Source organism: Anolis sagrei, chromosome 8 (genome assembly GCF_037176765.1).
Source record: "Anolis sagrei isolate rAnoSag1 chromosome 8, rAnoSag1.mat, whole genome shotgun sequence".
Classification (NCBI taxonomy): domain Eukaryota; kingdom Metazoa; phylum Chordata; class Lepidosauria; order Squamata; family Dactyloidae; genus Anolis; species Anolis sagrei.
The window spans coordinates 4,865,218-4,886,167 of NC_090028.1; the positions used below are offsets into that span (position 1 = coordinate 4,865,218).

Below are 20,950 nucleotides of genomic sequence, written 5' to 3' on the forward strand. Positions count from 1 at the left end.
TCAATAGTAGCAAGACAGTGGCATGATTAAAGATTTATTATTTATTTATTTATTTATTACTTGCACTTATTAACCGCCGCTCTCAGCCCTAGGGCGACTCGTGGCGGTGTACAGAACATAGAGAAAACAATTTACAATTAGTCAAGACAACAAAACAACATATTACTAAGACATAACATCTAATTATACTAAAAATCCGCTTCGTCTTATCATAGGATCATAATCAATCTCATAGTCATAGTCCGTTCCGGTCGTCATTTCCAGTACCATAGCACTCAGTTGAAGGCCATCTCGAAAAGCCATGTTTTCAGGCCCTTACGAAAGGCCATAAGGGAGGGCGCCTGTCTAATTTCAGCAGGGAGGGAGTTCCACAGCCGGGGGGCCACCACCGAGAAGGCCCGTTCTCTCGTCCCCGCCAGGCGTGCCTGTGAGGCAGACGGGATCGAGAGAAGGGCCTCCCCAGATGATCTCAAGGTCCTCGTGGGCTCGTAGGCCGAGATGCGGTCCGCAAGGTATTTTGGGCCGGAACCGTTTAGGGCTTTGTAGGATAACACCAGCACCTTAAATTGGGCCCGGTAGCAAATCGGCAGCCAGTGGAGCTGGAACAACAAGGGCGTTGTATGCTCCCTGCGTCCTGCTCCTGTTAACAACATGGCTGCCGCACACTGGACTAGCTGAAGCTTCCGGGCCGTCTTCAAGGGCAGCCCCACATAGAGAGCGTTGCAGTAGTCGAGGCGGGATGTGACCAAAGCGTGCACCACCGTGGCCAAGTCAGACTTCCCAAGGTACGGGCGCAGCTGGCGCACGAGCCTAAGCTGTGCAAATGCTCCCCTGGTCACCGCTGAAACCTGGGGCTCCAGGCTCAGCGATGAGTCCAGGGTCACACCCAAGCTGCGAACCTGCGCCTTCAAGGGGAGTGCGACCCCATCCAGCACAGGCTGTAACCCTATACCCTGCTCGGCCTTGCGACTGACCAGGAGTACCTCTGTCTTGTCAGGATTTAATTTCAGTTTGTTCGCCCTCATCCAGACCGTTACAGCGGCCAGGCACCGGTTCAGGACTTCGACGGCCTCCTTAGTAGCAGGTGGGAAGGAGTGACAGAGTTGGACATCATCTGCGTACAGATGACACCGCACCCCGAAACTCCGGATGATCTCACCCAGAGGCTTCATGTAGATGTTAAACAGCATGGGGGACAGTATAGAACCCTGAGGAACCCCACAGGTCACAGATTTGGGGCAATAATAATCTATATAAATGTAATGTTCGTTTGTGGGATTAACAGAACTCAAAAACCACTGGGTGAATTGACACCTAACAACCCTATGTATGTCCTTCACTCAAAAAAAAATAAATAAATACGATTTTGTCATTTGGGAGTTGCAGTTGCTGGGATATATAGTTCACCTGCAATCAAAGAAGCCCACCAACGATGGAATTGAACCAAACTTGGCACACAATTCTCCCATGACCAACAGGAAATACTGGATGGATTTGGTGGGCAGTGTCCTTTGGTTTTGGAGTTGTAGTTCACCTACATCCAGAGATCACTGTGGACTCAAACAATGATGGATCTGGACCAAACCCTACACAAATACTCAATATGCCCAAATGTGAACACAGATGGAGTTTGGAGGAAATAGAATCTTGACATTTGGGAGTTGTCGTTGCTGGGATTCACCTACAATCACAGAGCATTCTGAACCCCACCAATGATAGAATTGGGCCAAACTTGCCACACAGAACCCACATGACCAACAGAACATACTGTGTTTTCTGATGGTCTTTGGCGACCCCTCTGACACCCCCTGGCGACACTTCCAGGGGTCCCGACCCCCAGGTTGAGAAATGCTGATCTAATCTATATATCACTAGCTGTGCCCTGCCACGCGTTGCTGTGGCCTATAGTAAAACTTATCAAAGTTGAGGTAGATATCTGGACTATTATGAAAGAGAGGTACCTACCTATTCCTTCCCCCTTTTCCTCCCCCTTTCTCTCCTTTCTTCCTTCTCTATCTCTTTCTTTCTTTCCTTCTTTCACTACTTGGTTTCATCCTTCTCTTTCCTTCATTCCCTCCCCCTTTCTTCCTTTGCCTTTCTTCCCTCCCTGTTTGCTTCCTTCTTTCTCTTTTTATTTCCTTTTATTTCACCACCATCATAACAATAACAATAATGCAATGCATTGCCTCCGGGACCTGACACCTCTCCCATTCCCCCTAAAAGGGTCTCAGAGGAATAATAGCATCATAATAATCATAGAAATAACAACCTTTACCCGCCACGCGTTGCTGTGGCCAACCTTTCCTCTTTCTCTCCTTTCCCTCCTTCCTTCCTTCCCTCCCATCTTTCCTTCTCCTCTTCCTTCTCTATCTCTTTCCTTCCTTCCCCCTTTTTCTTTCTCTTCTGGTCTCTTGTCTTCCTTCTCTCTTTCCTTCTTTCCTTCCCTCCCTCTTTCTCTACATCTTCCCCCTTCCTTCACTCCCTCTTTCCTTCCTTCATTCCCTTTTTTCTTTCCTTCTCTCCTTCTTTCCTTACCCCTTTTTCTTTCTCTTCTGGTCTCTTTTCTTCCTTCTCTCTTTCCTTCTTTCCTTCCCTCCCTCTTTCTCTACATCTTCCCCCTTCCTTCACTCCCTCTTTCTTTCCTTCATTCCCTTTTTTCTTTCTCTTCTGGTCTCTTTTCTTCCTTCTCTCTTTCCTTCTTTCCTTCCCTCCCTCTTTCTCTACATCTTCCCCCTTCCTTCACTCCCTCTTTCCTTCCTTTATCCCCTTTTTCCTTTCCTTCTCTCCTTCCTTCCTTCCCCCTTTTTCTTTCCCTCCCTCTGTCTCTCATTTCTTCCTTCTCTACCTCTTTCCTTCCCCCTTTTTCTTTCTCTTCTGCTGTTTCTCTTTTCTTTCCTTCCATCTTTCCTTTCCTTCTTCCTTATTTCTCTAACTTTCCTTCCTTCCCCCTTTTCTTTATCTCCCTTTCTCTTTCTTCTTTCCTTCCTTCCTGTCTTTCCTGGATTTTGACAGGGTGGGAAGGGGCAGGGTGGGGTTTGGAGGTGGCGTGAAGTAAAAGGAGGTAAGATTGGGGCAGGGGAGTGATGGAGCGTGGGGTTGTGTGTGTGTGTGCGGCGGCGAGGGGAGTGATGGAACGTGGGGTTGCGTGTGTGTGTGCGGCAGCGGGGGGAGTGGGGTTGCGCGTGTGTGTGTGGCGGTGGGGGGAGTGATGGAGCGTGGGGTTGCGTGTGTGTGTGCGGCGGGGGGAGTGATGGAGCGTGGGGTTGTGTGTGTGCGTGCGGCAGGGGGAGGGGTGTGTGCGGGAAGCGGCGCGGCAGGGCTTGGAGTGGGCATGGCTTCCGCAGAGGGAACGTTGGCCGGAAGACTGTGTGCGCGCGCCAGGGAACTTGTGGCTGGGCACCAATGCGCATGCTCAGTTGTTTTGCCGTTTTGTGAGTGTGTTGTGTTGTTGTTTTTCATTTTGAGTAGATATGTTTGTACCTTATGTGTTGTGTTATGGGCATGGGAATTTTGGATAAGTTTCGTTGGGTTTTTTTTTAGTTTTGTTGTTTTGCCGTTTTGTGAGTGTGTTGTTGTGTTGTTTTTCATTTTGAGTAGATATGTTTGTACCTTGTGGGTTGTGTTATGGGCATGGGAATTTTGGTTAAGTTTCATTGGGGTTTTTTGAGTTTTGTTGTTTTGCCGTTTTGTGAGTGTGTTGTTGTGTTGTTTTTCATTTTGAGTAGATATGTTTGTACCTTGTGGGTTGTGTTATGGGCATGGCAATTTTGGTACAGGTTCGTTGGGGGGTTGTGGAGTTTTGCTGTCCGGTTGAACCAACCTAACAGATTTATATATATAGATATCTATCTGGAGGATTGCTGGGAGTTACAGTTCAGGAATAGGAAATATGTACAGATTGGGATGCTCCCAAAGAAATCCAAAGATAAGCAAGCTTGCAGCTTGGAAGCAGTGCACTTGGAGCATCCTCCTCCCCTAAAGGGCCTGGTCTGGGGGATGATGGGAGCTGTCGTTTTCACACATGTGCTGTATTGTCATTTAGCTTTTTGGGGTTTTTAAGTCCTTTACACTATTTTTTGGGAGGGAGTTATGAGTGATGGTCATTCATTGGTCTGTTAGGGGTGTAAAAAGGTAAAGGTAAAGGTAGTCCCTTGACATTTGGTCCAGTCATGTCTGACTCAGGGGTGTGGTGCTCATCTCCATTTCTAAGCCGAAGAGCCAGCGTTGTCCGTAGACACCTCCAAGGTCATGTGGCCGGCATGACTGCATGGAGCGCCCTTACCTTCCCGCCGGAGCGGTACCTATTGATCTACTCACATTTGCATGTTTTTAAACTGCTAGGTTGGCAGAAGCTAGGGCTGACAGCAGAAGCTCACGCCGCTCCCCGGAATCGAACCTGCGACCTTTCGATCAACAAGCTCAGCAGCTCAGTGCTTTAACCCACTGCGCCACCGGGGGCTCCTGTTAGGGGTGTAGTGTCCAAATTTTGTCTCAATTCATCATGGTTTTTGAGTTGTGTTAATCCCACAAATGAACATTACATTTTTATTTATATAGATACTCTCTCTCTCTCTCTCTCTCTCCACTGGCCTCACTATTATTATTATTATTATTATTATTATTATTATTATTATTAACTTTATTTGTACCCCGCTAGCATCTCCCGAAGGACTCGATGCGGCTTACACAGGCCGAAGCCTCAAAACACAATACAATAGAAAACATAACACAACAATAAACAAAGCAAATCAACAATTAAGCAAAATAACAACAATGACAATACATCAATACATCAAGACACTATTAAACTGGTTCGGCCGGCGCAATGGGGTACAGGGGTTAAAAGTGCTGAAATGGCAGGAGGAACGTAGGATTAAAAGTGTGATGTGCAGCAACATTGGTTGTGCTAAAGTGCTTCTAGGACTTGGATGGGGGATTCCTAATCTGCGAAGGCACATCGGAACAGCCAAGTTTTTAGGTTCCTTCTGAAAACTGCTAGAGTAGGGGCCTGACGAAGCTCTTTTGGAAGGGCATTCCAGAGTCGGGGGGCCGCCACAGAGAAGGCCCTGTCCCGTGTCCCCACCAAGCGCGCTTGCGACGTAGGTGGGATCACGAGCAGGGCCTCCCCAGATGACCGGAGTGAGCGTGTGGGTTCGTAGATGGAGATGCGGTCACGCAGGTAGGGTGGTCCCAAACCGTTCAGGGCTTTGTAGGTGAGCACCTGCACCTTGAATTGGGCTCGGAAAATAAATGGCAGCCAGTGGAGCTCCTTAAACAGAGGGGTAGACCTCTCTTGATAATGAGCTCCAGTTAGCATCCTAGCTGCTGCCCGGTGGACCAATTGAAGTTTCCGAGCCGTCTTCAAGGGCAGCCCCACGTAGAGCGCATTGCAGTAATCCATTCTAGAGGTGACCAAGGCGTGGACCACCCCGGCCAGACCAGCCTTCACAGGGGTTAAAAGTGCTGAAATGGCAGGAGGAACGTAGGATTAAAAGTGTGGTGTGCAGCAACATTGGTTGTGCTAAAGTGCTTCTAGGACTTGGGATGGGGATTCCTAATCTGCGAAGGCACATCGGAACAGCCAAGTTTTTAGGTTCCTTCTGAAAACTGCTAGAGTAGGGGCCTGACGAAGCTCTTTTGGAAGGGCATTCCAAAGTCACTAGCAATATAACCTCTGAAGACGCCATTAACCACAGATGCAGGCGAAAAATCAGGAGAGAATGCTACTGGAACATGGCCAGACAGCCCAAAAAACTCACAGCAAGTCAGCGATTCCGGCCATGAAAGCCTCCGACAACACATATTTACGTTAAAAAGTTTTGGAGGAACAGGGAATAATAATTTTATTGTATCTTGCGTTTCTCAAACTGGGAGTCAAGGTGGTTGGCCAACAAAAATAGAATTACAAAATACACACTGCCCAACTCTTCCTCCTATTGCAACCGCCCTTCCCAAATGGCAGAAAAGGGCAAAGCCTCAAGGGCAAAGGCAGCATTTCTCTCGGACAAGCTGACCCCGCGCTGAAGCTGACCGCTTACTACCCAGCATCCCTCCTCTTCCAAGCGCCTTGTCTGTCTGCATCCATTCATTTCAAAGGAGCAGCTGCTCTGCCTTGACCGTAAAACAGAACAAAAGCGACGATCCCGCAAAAGTGTCAATTCAGCACGCCCTATTTAGCACAGCACGGCCTCGAAATTTCAGGTACGGTGATTTTTACTGCCATTAATTCTCCCAGCAGGCCTTAGAAAGGTGACACATCTCCCTCCTATCGGAGCTGAACTGCAATGTAATGTGGGAATAACACCGCCTGACCTTTCGGGCCGGTCAAAGTCATGCATTTCTACCTGGGCAGATGTGAACCCCACTGTAATGTGGAAATAAAACTGTCTTTGACTTTTCAGCACATAGTATTACGGAAATAAAACTTATCTTGACTTGAAATGGGCCCAGCCTGTGTTTTCCTCCAATCCGGCCAGAGGGTGGGAGCCTGAAATTCATCACTCAAGGATGCTTTAAGGCAGCATTTCTCAACCTGGGGGTCAGGATCCTTGGTGGGAGGGTCGCGAGGGGGTGTCAGAGGGGTCGCCAAAGACCATCAGAAAACACAGTATTTTCCCCAACTCCACTAGTGTTCACGTTTGGGCATATTGAGTATTCATGCCAAGTTTGGTCCAGATCCATCATTGTTTAAGTCCACAGTGATCTCTGGATGCAGGTGAACTACAACTCCCAAACTCAAGGTCAATGCCCACCAAAGCCTTCCAATATTTTCTCTTGGTCACGGGAGTTCTGTGTGCCAAATTAGGTTCAATTCCATCATTGGTGGAGTTCAGAATGCTCTTTGATTTTAGGTGAACTATAAATCCCAAATGTCAAGGTCTATTTTCACCAAACTCCACCAGTGTTTACATTTGGGCATATTGAATATTCGTGCCAAGTTTGGTCCAGATCTATCATTGTTTGAGTCCGCAGTTCTCTCTGGATGTTGCCGAACTACAAGGTCAATGTCTACCAAACTAAACTCTAAACTCAAGGTCAATGTCTACCAAACCTTTCCAGTATTTTCTGTTGGTCATGTGAGTTCTGTGTGCCAAGTCTGGTTCAATTGCATCGTTGGTGGTGTTCAGAATGTTCTTTGAATTCAAATGAAGTATAAATCCCAGCAACTACAACTCCCAAATGATATAATCAATCCCACCTCTCCCTTGATGTAAGTGATCTACATCTCCAAAACACAAAGTCAATGGCCACTAAACCCTTCCAGTAATTTTGGTTGGTCATGGGAGTTCTGTGTGCCAAGTTTGATTCAATTCCATTGTTGATGGACTTCAGAACGCTCTTTGATTGTAGGTGAACTATAAATCCCAGCAACTACAACTCCCAAATGTCAAGGTCTATTTTCTCCAAACTCCACAAGTGTTCACTTTTGGGCATATTGAATATTCGTGCCAAGTTTGGTTCAGAATACTCTTTGACTGTAGGTGAACTAAATATCATACGAAAGCTGACTGGCACAGCCTGGGGATCACAACCAGACACAGTGAAGACATCTGCCCTTGCGCTATGCTACTCTGCTGCTGAGTATACATGTCCAGTGTGGAACACATCTCACCATGCTAAAAAAACAATGGATGTGGCTCTTAATGAGACATGCCGCATTATCACGGGGTGCCTGCGCCCTACACCACTAGAGAAATTACACTGTTTAGCGGTATTGCACCACCTGACATCTGCCAGTAAGTAGCAACCGATAGTAAAAGGACCAAGGCAGTGACATCTCCAGCTCATCCCGTTTGGGTATCAGCCAGCAAGTCAACGATGTAAATCAAGAAATAGTTTTCTAAGGTCTACAGAGACACTCACTGGAACACCTCAGCAAGTGAGAGTCCAAAAGTGGCAGGCTCAAACCCAGAACCTCAATCAATGGCTGATACCAATTGAGAGACTCCCTCCTGGGCACACAGAAAATTGGTCGACTTGGAAGGCGCTGAACAGACTGCGCTCTGGCACCACGAGATGCAGAGCCAACCTTAGGAAATGGGGCTACAGAGTCGAATCCATGACATGCGAGTGTGGAGAAGAGCAAACCACTGACCACATACAGCAACCTGAGCCCTGCCACATGCACAACGGAGGACCTTCTTGCAGCAACACCAGAGGAACTCCAAGTGGTCAGCTTCCGGTCAAAGGACATTTAATAGAATGCCAAACCTGCAAACTTTGTGTTTCGTTTGTTTGTTTGTTTTTAATGCAATACAACTATTTTGGTTCGCTCCTGACACAATAAATAAATAAATAAATCCTGTCAAGTACAACTCCCAAATGACAAAATCAATGCCCCCACAACCCCACCAGTATTCAAATTTGGGCATATCGGGTATTTGTGCCAAATTTGGTCCAGTGAAATGAAAATCCATCCTGCATATCAGATATTTACATTACAATTCATAACAGTAGAAAAATTACGGTTATGAAGTAGTAACAAAATGATGTTATGGTTGGGGGTCAACACAACATGAGGAACTGGATTAAGGGGGCCGAGGCATTAGGAAGGTTGAGAAACTCTGCTTTAAGAGGAATAAGTCTGCATTCATCCCTTTTGTGAGACTGTTGCAAATTTTATCCTTGAGATAAGTAACTTTTAAATAAGTTTTCTTTTGATCTGTGACTTCCTCTTGATCTATATACTTGTGTTGTGATTCTGTTGTTGTATGCCAATAAAGGCTGTGTAACCATTCATTACACATTAGAAAAGGCAGAGGAACGAGAGACCAGATTGCCAATATCCGGATGCTGGAGAATGGAGGAAGGCAGGGAGTTCCAGAAAAACATCTACTTCTGCTTCATTGACTACTCTAAAGCCTTTGACTGTGTGGATCATCATAAATGGTGGCAAGTTCTTGGTGGGATGGGCATCCCAAGCCCCCTTCCCTCTCTCCTGAGGAATCTGTACAAGGACCAAGGAGCAACAGTCAGAACTGACCACGGAACAGGAGACTACTTCAAGATTGGGAAAGGCGTCCGGCAAGGCTGCATCCTCTCACCCAACCTTTTTAACGTGTATGCAGAACACATCATGCGAGGATGTGCGGGGCTTGAGGAATGCAAAGCTGGGGTGGAAATGGCTGGAAGAAACATTAACAACCTCAGATATGCAGATGACACCACTCTGATGGCCGAAAGCGAGGAGGAGCTGAGGAGCCTTCTAATCAAGGTGAAAGAAGAAAGCGCAAAAGCCGGGTTGCAGCTAAACATCAAAAAAACCAAGATTATGGCAACAAGAATGATTGACAACTGGGAAATAGAGGGAGAAAACGTGGAGGCCGTGTCAGACTTTCTATTTCTATGTGCAAAGTTTACTGCAGACGCAGACTGTGGCCAGGAAATCAGGAGACGCTTCCTTCTTGGGAGGAGAGCAAGGTCCAATCTCGATAAAATAGTCAAGAGTAGAGACATCAGACTGGCAACAAAGATCCATTGCCTAGTCAAAGCCATGGTCTTCCTTGTAGTCACCTACGGATGTGAGAGATGGACCTTAGGGAAGGCTGAGCCAAGGAAGAGAGATGCTTTTGAGCTGTGGTGTTGGAGGAAAGTGCTGAGAGTGCCTTGGACTGCGAGAAGATCCAACCAGTCCATCCTCCAGGAAAGAAAGCCCGGCTGCTCACTGGAGGGAAGGATACTAGAGGGAAAGTGGAAATCCTTTGGCCACATCATGAGGAGACAGCAAAGCCTAGAGAAGGGAATGATGCTGGGGAAAGTGGAAGGCAAAAGGAAGAGGGGCCGACCAAGGGCAAGATGGATGGATGGCATCCTTGAAGTGACTGGACTGACCTTGAAGGAGCTGGGGGTGGTGACGGCCAACAGGGAGCTCTGGCGTGGGCTGGTCCATGAGGTCACGAAGAGTCGGAGACGACTGAACGAATGAACAACAACAACAACCATTCATCCCTTTAAGGGCTGTGTGGGGAAAATATGAACCCCCCAACATGACTTGTGCTGATATCTTCCTGCAAAATCCAGGAGTTAAACAGTCCGTGAAGCATTCAGAAAACACTCTCCAGTTTTTGCCACATGAAAGAGAACATATGCCAAGAGAACATATGCCAAGAGAACCCAAAAAGCCCTTTTTGGGGGTACATGGGAGCACAGTGGGAATTTCCAGCTTCTCTCCTGCCATCCTTTTCCTTCTCTGGAGGTTTTTAAGCAGAGGCTAGATGGATATCTGTTGGGGGTGCTCTCATTGTGAACTTCTACCTGGCAAGGGGTTGGACTGGATGGCCCTTGTGGGTCTTTTCCAACTCTAGGATTCTTTGATCTTCTCCCAGACAGCTGCTGGAGACTCTTGGCTCTTACAGCTGGAGCGAGAAACCTAACACGCAGCCCTTGTTTTCCCCTGAAAGCGCCTGCAAGGAGAACGCTGCTTTGTTGTGTCTGGTGAAGAGCTCCAGCTCGAAGGCAAACTGGCAGGTTTCCTGGCTCCAAGTCCTGGCAGTGCCAACGTCGACTCGGCTTTTGCACAGCCACAACCTGTGAACTTCCCAGATATCTCCACCAATCTCCCTTCCAAGGCGTTAGGGCACATCGCCCGGAGTGACAGAAGCCGCTTTTGGTTCCAAGGCACATTTCTGGGCTCCCCTTTTGGGTCGGCACTTTGCAACTGTGCTCCACGAAGCAGCTTAATGGAGGACAGATGCGCCTGGCCTTCTCCGCCTTGATAAAGCCATATGTCTCCTGCTGAGTGTGACACCTCAGCTTGGCTTGTTGCAGAGTCGCAAAGCAAGGGGAAAGGGATGGAACCAGAGGAGGAGAATGGTCGTAGCTCTAACTCAGAGGAAGAACTGCTTCTACTAAGTGTGGTGTCAAAGCGGCAAGGGCTTTGGGTCTACAGCAATGGTTCTCAACCTGGGGTCCCCAGATGTTTTTGGCCCTCAACTCCCAGAAATCTTAACAGCTGGTAAACTGGCTGGGATTTGTAGGCCAAAAACATCTGGGGACCCCAAGTTGAGAACCACTGGTCTATAGGGTTCATCATGGAGTTGAAGGAGACCCCAAAGGCCACCTAGTCCAACTCCCTGCCAGACAGGAACCTGTGTCTAAAGCCCACCTGAGAAATTAGTTCAGTTTTTTTCTTTTTTGAATTATTTTTATTGAATTGATCCCTTTGATCATCTGGAGAGGCCCTGCTCATGATCCCACCTGCGTCGCAAGCGCGTTTGGTGGGGACAAGGGACAGGGCCTTCTCTGTGGTGGCCCCCCGACTCAGGAACTCTCTCCCCAAGGACATCAGACAAGCCCCAACGTTGGCAGTCTTTAGGAAGAGCCTGAAGACCTGGCTGTTCCAGGGTGCCTTTCCAGAAAAGGAACTCCTAGCATCATGTCCCAAACGCACTTTGTTAGAGATTCAGGATTGTCTGCACATTGCACCTAACTCCAAAAACCTCTACATTTCACCTGTCATGTCCAGCACTTTTTAAATTTTGTCCATTACATTTGGCCCGGCCTTAGGTTTTAAATGCGTCACAGTGTCACATTTTTAGTGTTTTATTGTTTTGCTTGGTGTTTTATTATTTGCTTTATGAGTTTTACTGTTGTATTTGTTATGCTGTTGTTTTCTTGTGGCCTTGGCCTTTGTAAGCCACATCGAGTCCTTCGGGAGATGTTAGCGGGGTATAAATAAAGTTAATAATAATAATAATAGATAATAATAATAATAGACTTGTCAGCAGCCTATGATACTGTGAACCACCTCCTCCTCCTGAGAAAAATGTATAATATCACGAGGACTACCATCTCACCTGCCTCATAGGAAACCTGCTACGAAACAGGACCTTTTTTTGAGTTCCAGGGCCAGAGAAGCAGATGGCGGAAACAGAAGAACGGCCTGCCTCAGGGGAGCGTGCTTGCTCCATCCATGTTCAACATCTACACACATGACCAGCCACTGCCAGAAGGGACAGAGAGTTTCATCTATGCTGATGATCGCGCCATTACCACTCAAGCAGGGAGCTTTGAGATGGTAGAACAGAAGCTCTCTGAAGCTCTAGGTGCTCTTACTGCCTATTACAGGGAAAACCAGCTGATCCCTAATGCATCTAAAACACAGACATGTGCCTTTCACCTTAAGAACAGAGAAGCATCCCGAGCTCTGAAGATCACCTGGGAAGGAATCCTACTGGAGCATTGCAGCGCACCCAAATACCTGGGAGTCACTCTGGACCGTGCTCTGCCCTACAAGAAGCACTGCCTGGACATAAGGCAAAAAGTGGGTGCTAGAAACAATATCATACGAAAGCTGACTGGCACAACCTGAGGATCACAACCAGATACAGTGAAGACATCTGCCCTTGCGCTGTGCTACTCTGCTGCTGAGTACGCATGCCCAGTGTGGAACACATCTCACCACGCTAAAACAGTGGATGTGGCTCTTAATGAGACATGCCGTATTATCACGGGGTGCCTGCGCCCTACACCACTGGAGAAATTACACTACTTAGCCGGTATTGCACCCCATGACCAACAGAAAATACTTAAGGCCATCCAATCCAACTCCTTTCATCAGGGCAAGAAAACGTAATCAAAGTCCTCTTGACAAAGAGCCATCCAGCCATAGATAGATATAGATAGATAGATAGATATGATTCATACACATACAGATATAGTATCATAGATTTGAAATGGACCCTTAAAGAAGGACAATGATATGTTGCATGTTCCAGAGTGGGCAAACCAGACACTCTCCACATCAACACTGACAAAGAAACATCAAGAAATACTGTTTACCCACAAGCCTAAAGACATTACATATATTAGAAACCAACACTTTCTCATTACTTTATTTTCCAGATCAACAGACTGGGCCACAGCAACGTGTGGCAGGGGACAGCTAGTTGTTGTTGTTGTTGTTGTTGTTGTTGTTGTTATTATTATTATTATTTCCTTGATTTAGGCAGCTTTGAGCATAAATTCAAATGGCTGGCATGCAGTTTTCAAGAAGTACTGCCATTTCAGAGCTTGATACTGAATGTGGCCTCCAAAGAAACTATAACCCATCTTGATAGAGGCAGGAGACCGCACACTATCTAATTCTATGCAAGCGATCACATCACTCGGGCATGTAGAAGTGCTCCAATGTGCTGTTAGCAGCGTGAGGCCCCGTCTCGCCTGACAAAGAGTTTGCAAATGGTTGTTAAATCTGCATGACATCACCTGGGCAGCCATTGCTTTCTGGCTTTCGTGGCACCCTCTAGCGTCCAACATTAACTATTCATGCAACCTCCATGGAACTAGTGTTTCCATGGGAAAACAGTTGAAAATATTCAAAAATAGGTTCAAAAAACATTATTTCCAGAGCAGTGGTTCCCAAACCCTGTTATGTGGAACCCTAGAGTTCTGCAAAAGCATCATCATAGGAGTTCAGCAAAAAATCTCAAACTATCTATATAAATAAAAATGTAATGTTCGATTGTGGGATTAACATAACTCAAAAACCACTGGACGAATTGCCACCAAAATTTGGCCACAAAACAACTACTAACTCAAAGAGTGACCATCACTCAAAAAATGGCATTTTGTCATTTGAGAGTTGTAGTTGCTGGGATTTATAGTTCAGCTACAATCAAAGAGCATCCAGAACTCCACCAATGATGGAATTGAACCAAACCCACACGATCTCTTTGATCATCAAATGTAATGTTCGATTGTGGGATTAACATAACTCAAAAACCACTGGACGAATTGCCACCAGAATTTGGCCACAAAACAACTACTAACTCAAAGAGTGACCATCACTCAAAAATGGAATTTTGTCATTTGAGAGTTGTAGTTCCTGGGATTTATAGTTCAGCTACAATCAAAGAGCATCCAGAACTTCACCAATGATGGAATAGAACCAAACCCACACAATCTCTTCAATCATCTGGAGAGGACCTGCTCACACTCCCACCTCCTTCACAGGTGCGATTGGTGGGGACGAGGGAGAGGGCCTTCTCAGTGGTGGCCCCTCGACTCTGGAACTCACTTCCCAAGGACATCAGACATGTCCCAACTCTGGCAGTCTTTAGGAGGACACACAGGTTTCCCATGACCAACAGAAAACACTAGAAGAGTTTGGTGAACACTGACCTTGAGATCTGGAGTTGTAGTTCACTTACAACTAGAGAGCACTATAGATTCAAACAATGATGGATCTGGACCAAACTTGACACGTAAATTCTATATGCCCAAATATGCACACGCATGGAGTTTCGGGGGAATAGACCTTGACATTTGGGAGTTGTAGTTGCTGGGATTTATAGTTCACCTACAATCAAAGAGCATTCTGAACTCCACCAATGATGGAATTGAACCAAACTTGGCACACAGGACTCCCATGACCAACAGAAAATACTTAAGGCCATCCAGTCCAACTCCCTTCACCAGAGCAAGAAAACATAATCAAAGCCTTCCTGACAAAGAGCCATCCAGACATAGATATAGACAGATATATATGATTCACACACACACAAATATAGTATCATAGATTTGAAAGGGACCCTAAAGAAGGACAATTATATGTTGCATGTTCCACTAGATGAATTGACACCAAATTTGGACACAATACACCTATCAGGTCATTGAGTGACCATCACTCATAAAAACACTGAAAAACACAGCAGAAGAGACTTAAAAAGCAAAAAAACCACCCCAAAACATTACAACGCATGTGCAAAACCCCATATATACACAAACACACATGTATATACATATACACAAATATATAAACACATATATGCGTATATACACACACAGAACACATATACACAGGAAGGAGAGAAGAGAAGGGAAAAAAGAGAAGGGAGGAAGGAGAGAAGGAAATAAAAAGTGAAAGAAGGAAGGAAAGAGAGAGGGAAGGAGAGAAGGAACGAAAGAGAGAACGAGGGAGAGAAGGAAGGAAGGAAAGAGACAAGGATGGAACCAAATAGCAAAGGAAGTGAGGAAAGAAACAGCTAGAGAAGGAAGAAAGAAGAAGGGAAAGAAAAAGAGGGAGGAAAGGAAGGAGAGAAAGAAAGGAGAGAAAGAGGGAGGGAAGGTTGGCCACAGCAACGCATGGCGGGTACAACTAGTCTATATAAATAAAAATGTCATGTTCGTTTGTGGGATTAACAGAACTCAAAACAACTGGACGAATTGACACCAAATTTGGACACAAGACACCTATCAGGCCAACGAGTGACCATCACTCATACAAACACTGAAAATACAGCAGAAGAGACTTAAAAAGACAAAAAAAATACATTACAATGCATACTAAACACACACACATATATGCAAACACACATATATACACACACAAAAGTAAATAAAAATGTGAATTAAAATTACTCTAGGATCAGTTTCTACCAAAGGCAATCAAAGAATTGCACTGGAGGACCTAGAGATTTCTCATGACTATATTTTATTTATTTATTTATTTATTTCGGTTGCTTCTACCCCGCCCTTCTCACCCCGGGGGGGGGGGGGGGGGGGGGACTCAGGGCGGCTTACAATTCGATGCCCGCATCACAAACAGCAAAGGACAATAACACCAGTTAACACAATAATTTTAGCCATAACAGTTAACAGAAGACAATAATTATTATCGGCAAAAACAACCATAAAACCAATAACAGCAATAAAAGCAATAAAATCAATACAAACTGCATTGATGGTCAGCATTTCAGTGTCTCATAGTTTACGTTCCAATTTCCACTAAATTGTTGGTCCTATCCATCTGGTTTCCATATCTAATTGTCAGGGTGTCCAAAGGCCTGGTCCCACGACCACGTCTTTACCTTCCTCCTGAAGGCAAGGAGGAATGTTGATGCCCTGATTTCCCCCGGGAGTGAGTTCCACAGGTGGGGGGCCACCACTGAGAAGGCCCTACTCCTCGTTCCCACCAGCCTCACTTGTGATAGTGGTGGGGTCGAGAGCAGTGCCTCCCCAGATGATCTCAGATTCCGGGGTGGGACGTAGAGGGCCACCTTCTGGTGGAAGGTGACCACAGAGCTGTCCCAAAAAAAGGCTAGAGATTCAGAATGGAAACATTTTATTCAAATCCACAAATAACCAAATCTGCAAAAGTCAAACCTGGAAATGTACGCGACCCAGATGTCCGGAACTTACCCAGAAACCGCAGGACTAATCGCCGGGCTGACTGTTTTCTGCTCTTGCTGCTTCAAAAAAAGTTGGGCTTCTTTTGACCTGGCGTCAACCTCCTTTGTGACTCTGCCACAACAAGAGGAGAAAAAGGACACATTAAAGAAGAAGCATAAAACAGAGAGGTGGTGGCAGCAACATTAACAGCAGACCACAGAAGAATTGATCAGCAACTGAACAGCGAGGTTTGGGGAGAATTCACCATGATTCATAGGAGATGTAGATATTGGGATGGATAGTTCACCTGCAACCTAAGTGCACTCTAAACGCCACCAGTGATGGACCTGGAACTAACTTGGCACACAGAACCTGGTGTGGATGAGTCTCTGAGTAGTAGTAACAACAGGGAGCTGGAGACTAGGCAGGCAAAAAGGTCTACTCAGGAGCAAGAATCTATTGAGGAGCACCAGCAGAAGAGAATTTCTGCAAATACTTACTGAACCCACTGATGAAGAGTGTTTTGAAGGGTTTGATGGGGATGATGGGTTTGGCAATGAAGCAGATTCTATGAGAAGTGCTGGGAGCGACACTGATGGGGTTGGGGATGAGATGGATTGGACAAAAGGAGCAGAAGTGAGAGGAGTGTGTGAGAAGTGTGTGGGGTGTTGTCTGATTCTAGTTTGGAGGAAAATGCAGGAGCAGTTGAGGGTGGGGTGTTGTCTCATTGCAGCTCAGAGGAAGGTTTGTAATATAAGGCGGGTTGATTGCAATGGGGACTTTGCAACTGGCAAAGTGTATGCTGGGTTGCCTGCTACGCTGGGTTGTGATTCCTGAACTTCATGGACCCTCCGCTACTGCTTTGTCTTGGACCTTGGATCGCTTCTGGACATCGCCTTCGCTCTTCTTCCCTGACCTTGGATTAGATGTTTGACGCTGCTGCTGTGGTATCCTGTTTGCTGTGGTTGATCCCTGGACCGGCTTGACTACGACTTTGCTACACCCTGGAACGTGCTCACTGAAACAATAACGAGTGTACTTTCCTTTGCTGTGTTATTTGGTTAGTGGGTTGGGATTTTTAGGACTTTGGGACTCTCTGATTTGCCTCCTTTTTGACCAGTTGGTCTGTGTTTTGGAATACTATTTTGCTACTGTTAAGCATTTTTTTCTTTTGAGCTGTACTTTCAATAAACTCTTGTTACTTTGCACTTGGGACTGACTTTGTGGCGTCTGTACCTTGACAGAACCCTAATGACCAACAAAAAATACTAGAGCATCTTTGGTGCCTGTTGCTCCAACGGAACTATTGTGCGCATGTGGTGCTTTTTGTCAAGGCCTTGGGCCCGTAAAAGGTAAAGGTAGTCCCCTGACATTAAGTCCAGTCATGTCTGACTCTGGGGTGTGGTGCTCATCTCCATTTCTAAGCCGAAGAGCCAGCGTTGTCCGTAGACACCTCCAAGGTCATGTGACCGGCATGACTGCATGGAGCGCCCTTACCTTCCCGCCGGAGCGGTACCTATTGATCTACTCACATTTGCATGTTTTCGAACTGCTAGGTTGGCAGAAGCTAGGGCTGACAGCGGAAGCTCACGCCGCTCCCTGGAATCGAACCTGCGACCTTTCGATCAACAAGCTCAGCAGCTCAGTGCTTTAACCCACTGCGCCACCGGCCCGTACAATAAACTATTTTGATTTTGAACAAAAAATACTAGAGGTCTTTGGAGGGATTTATAGGAATTATAGTTCACTTACATCCAGAGTACACTATGAACCTAAACCATGATGGACCTGGACCTAACTTGGCATGCGTACCCAATATTCTCAAATTTGAATACTGGTGGGTTTTGAGGGGAATTGGCCTGGATATTTTGGAATTGTAGGTATTGGGATTTATAGTTCACCTGCAATCAAGGAGCATTCTGAACTCCACCAAAAATGGAATTGGACCTAACTTGGCATACAGAGCCCCCATGGCCAGCAAATAATACTGGAGGTCTTTAGGGAAAGTTCACCTTGATTGGGGGGAGTTGTAGTTCACTGACATCCAGAGAGCACTGTGAACCCAAGCACCAATGGATATGGAGCAAACTTGGCACACATACCTGATATGCTGAAATTTTACTGCTGAGGGAGGGGGGTTGGGGGAAGTGACCTTCCTTTCTGGGAGTTGTAGTTCACTCACAAACAGAGAAACTGTGACCTCTATCGATGATGGACCTGAACCAAACTTGGCGCACAGAACCCCCATCACCAACGCAACCTACTGGAAGGGTTTGAGGAGTCTGACTCACCATAGTGGGAGTTGCAGTTTACCCTACAGCCAGAGAGCACACTGAACCCCACCCATGATGCATCCAGAGCAAACTTGCCCAACATAACAAACGTTATGATGGAGTTTCTCAGAGTTAACCTGGCATGATGTGAGTTGTAGTTCACCCACAACGTTAGGAATTTTGTACCATTATTTTTTTTAAATAACCCGGGAAACGCCAGGGACTCACGCTAGTATATAGTATAATAAATGAATAAAAGCACAGGGCAAGATATTCAGGAAGTACACAGCTCAAACAAACTATTGTCAGTGGCCTTGTCCAAACAAATTTTGAACCTGCCATTAAACCTCTTTCACTCATTGAATTCTCAATGAGACCAGCACTTTATCTTTTTGGGTATGCTCGATTCAGACGTAATTAAAAATAATAACACTAAACAATTATTTATCTTTTTCACGACGGCAGCTAGAATGGTCTTTGCTAAATATTGGAAACAGGATAAGATACCCTCTAAGTTGGATTGGATTGAGAAAATAATGGACATTAAAGATATGGACGAACTAACATATTGGTTAAGACAGCATAACGGACGTGGTATGAAACAAACGGACTGGAAAGTTTTAGAAGAATATTCAGAAAAGAAACAATGGGAAACATAGATTTGGAAAGGAGGGATAGAATTTGTTGATACTCCTTTTATCCCAACCCTAAATTTGATTTTGGGGGGGGGGGGGGGAGGTAAAGACGTACTAGTTAAATTAAGGTAAGGTTAAGCAAGAAGAACGGAAGTCATGTTTTGTATGTTCTTTTTTGTTGTTTTTTTAATATGTATTTTTGCATGTATGTGCGATGCCCCCCCCCCTCTTTTTTTTTTGGACGTTCTGTATTATTGTTGTTCTTTTTAATCTATGTGAAAAACAATTATATATCTTTCACTCATTGTTTCCAACATTTCACACTTTTTTGTGCTACAATCACCTTGAAAACAATCAAGTAGGGGGAGTATATTGGGGGTGGGGGGGGGTGGGGGTGGGTATTTCATCTATTTTATGCCATTACAGGTCTTTCCCTTAGGAAGTGTGGGTTCATGTTTAGCCTGGATCTCTCTTCCTGCTATTTAAGCCTGTTGCTTCCTGTAGTATTCTTGGGGGAACTGATGAACAATGATTCCCTCCCCTATTCCAAAACATTGGAAACATTCTCCTCCCTGTGGCCTTTCCAGGAGGGCAAAGAAGCACATTTCCTTCAAGCGCCTCCCTCCCAAAGCTTGCTCTTGAGCATTCAAATCATCCCTCTGACCATTCTCTAGTCACACTTTCCAAAACTGAAATAGCTCTTTGCATTATAGCTGAAGGTTGCTGGTTGATACTGAGTTGTTTGTTGGGTATGTAGTGGTCCTTCCATGCTACACAATGATAAAATTCTGATACCACTTGAAATGTTATAGTGCCAATTGTCCACAGACAGCAAACACTCCCCATTCCCTTGCTATAGATGCCACAAACCGAACTCACCTCACCTCTTCACCAGCGAAGTCAAACACTTTGGTGATGGCTACTTTGTTCTTCTCTGTTTCTTTCGCTGTCTCCTGGGGCTTACAGGAGTTTTTCTTCTCTTCTGCTGGCTAAGTAGAACAGGAAGAAAAACAGTAAAAGTTGTAAAAATGCTAGAAGTAGCTCCACTGGCTTGGCTTTGAGACCTCAAGATGTTCATCTAGTTAGCTCTAACTTATGATGACACCATGAACAAGAGCTAAAGAACCCAGTTCAAGGCTTGCAAACTCAGGGCTTCCTTGACAGAATCAATTCACCTGCAACAGGGTTTCCCTCTTTTCCAATTTCACTGAGCATCTTAGGGCCCTTCCAGACAGGTCCTACATCTCAGGATCGGACCCCAAATTTTCTGCTTTAAGATGGATTATATGAGTCCCCACTGCCGGATAATCTGGGATAAACAGAAAATCTGGGATCACATCCTGGGATATGGGGCCTGTCTGGAAGAGCCCATAGTCCTTTCCAATGGATCAGGTCATCTCATAGTATAATAATAATAATAATAATAATAATGTATTGTCGAAGGCTTTCATGGCTAGAATCACTAGGTTCTTGTGGGTTTTTTCGGGCTATAGGGCCATGTTCTAGAGGCATTTCTCCTGACGTTTCGCCTGCATCTCTGGCAAGCATCCTCAGAGGTAGTGAGGTCTGTTAGAAATAGGACAATGGGTTTATATATCTGTGGAATGGCTGGGGTGGGGCAAGGAGCTCTTCTCTGCTGGAGCTAGGTGTGAATGTTTCAACTGACTACCTTCATTAGCATTTGAAGGCCTGGCTGGGCCTGGGAAAATCTTTTTTTGAGAGGTGTTCAGATGTGCCTGGTTGTTTCCTCTCATGTTCGTGAAAGGCACTGCAGACTACTTCAACCAGAGAAGTCAGCCATAGCAGAGCACCTGAGGAACCAGCCTGGACACAGCATATTATTTGAGAACACAGAAATGCTGGACCACACCAACAACCACCATGTCAAACTACACAGAGAAGCTATTGAAATCCACAAGCATGTGGACAATT

General features: G+C 45.7%; 1 protein-coding gene across 1 annotated transcript in view; it reads right to left on the bottom strand.

Moving 5' to 3' along the window:
• The window catches only part of CFDP1 (craniofacial development protein 1), a 44,891-nt gene that overhangs the window by 14,610 nt on the left and 9,331 nt on the right, over positions 1–20,950 (bottom strand). Inside the window, exons 4-5 of the mRNA XM_067470978.1 lie at positions 19,898–20,007; positions 16,141–16,242 (exon numbers count right to left, since the gene is read on the bottom strand). Of these exons, the coding sequence (XP_067327079.1) occupies positions 16,141–16,242; positions 19,898–20,007 (212 nt within the window). The remainder of the gene's footprint in view (positions 1–16,140; positions 16,243–19,897; positions 20,008–20,950) is intronic.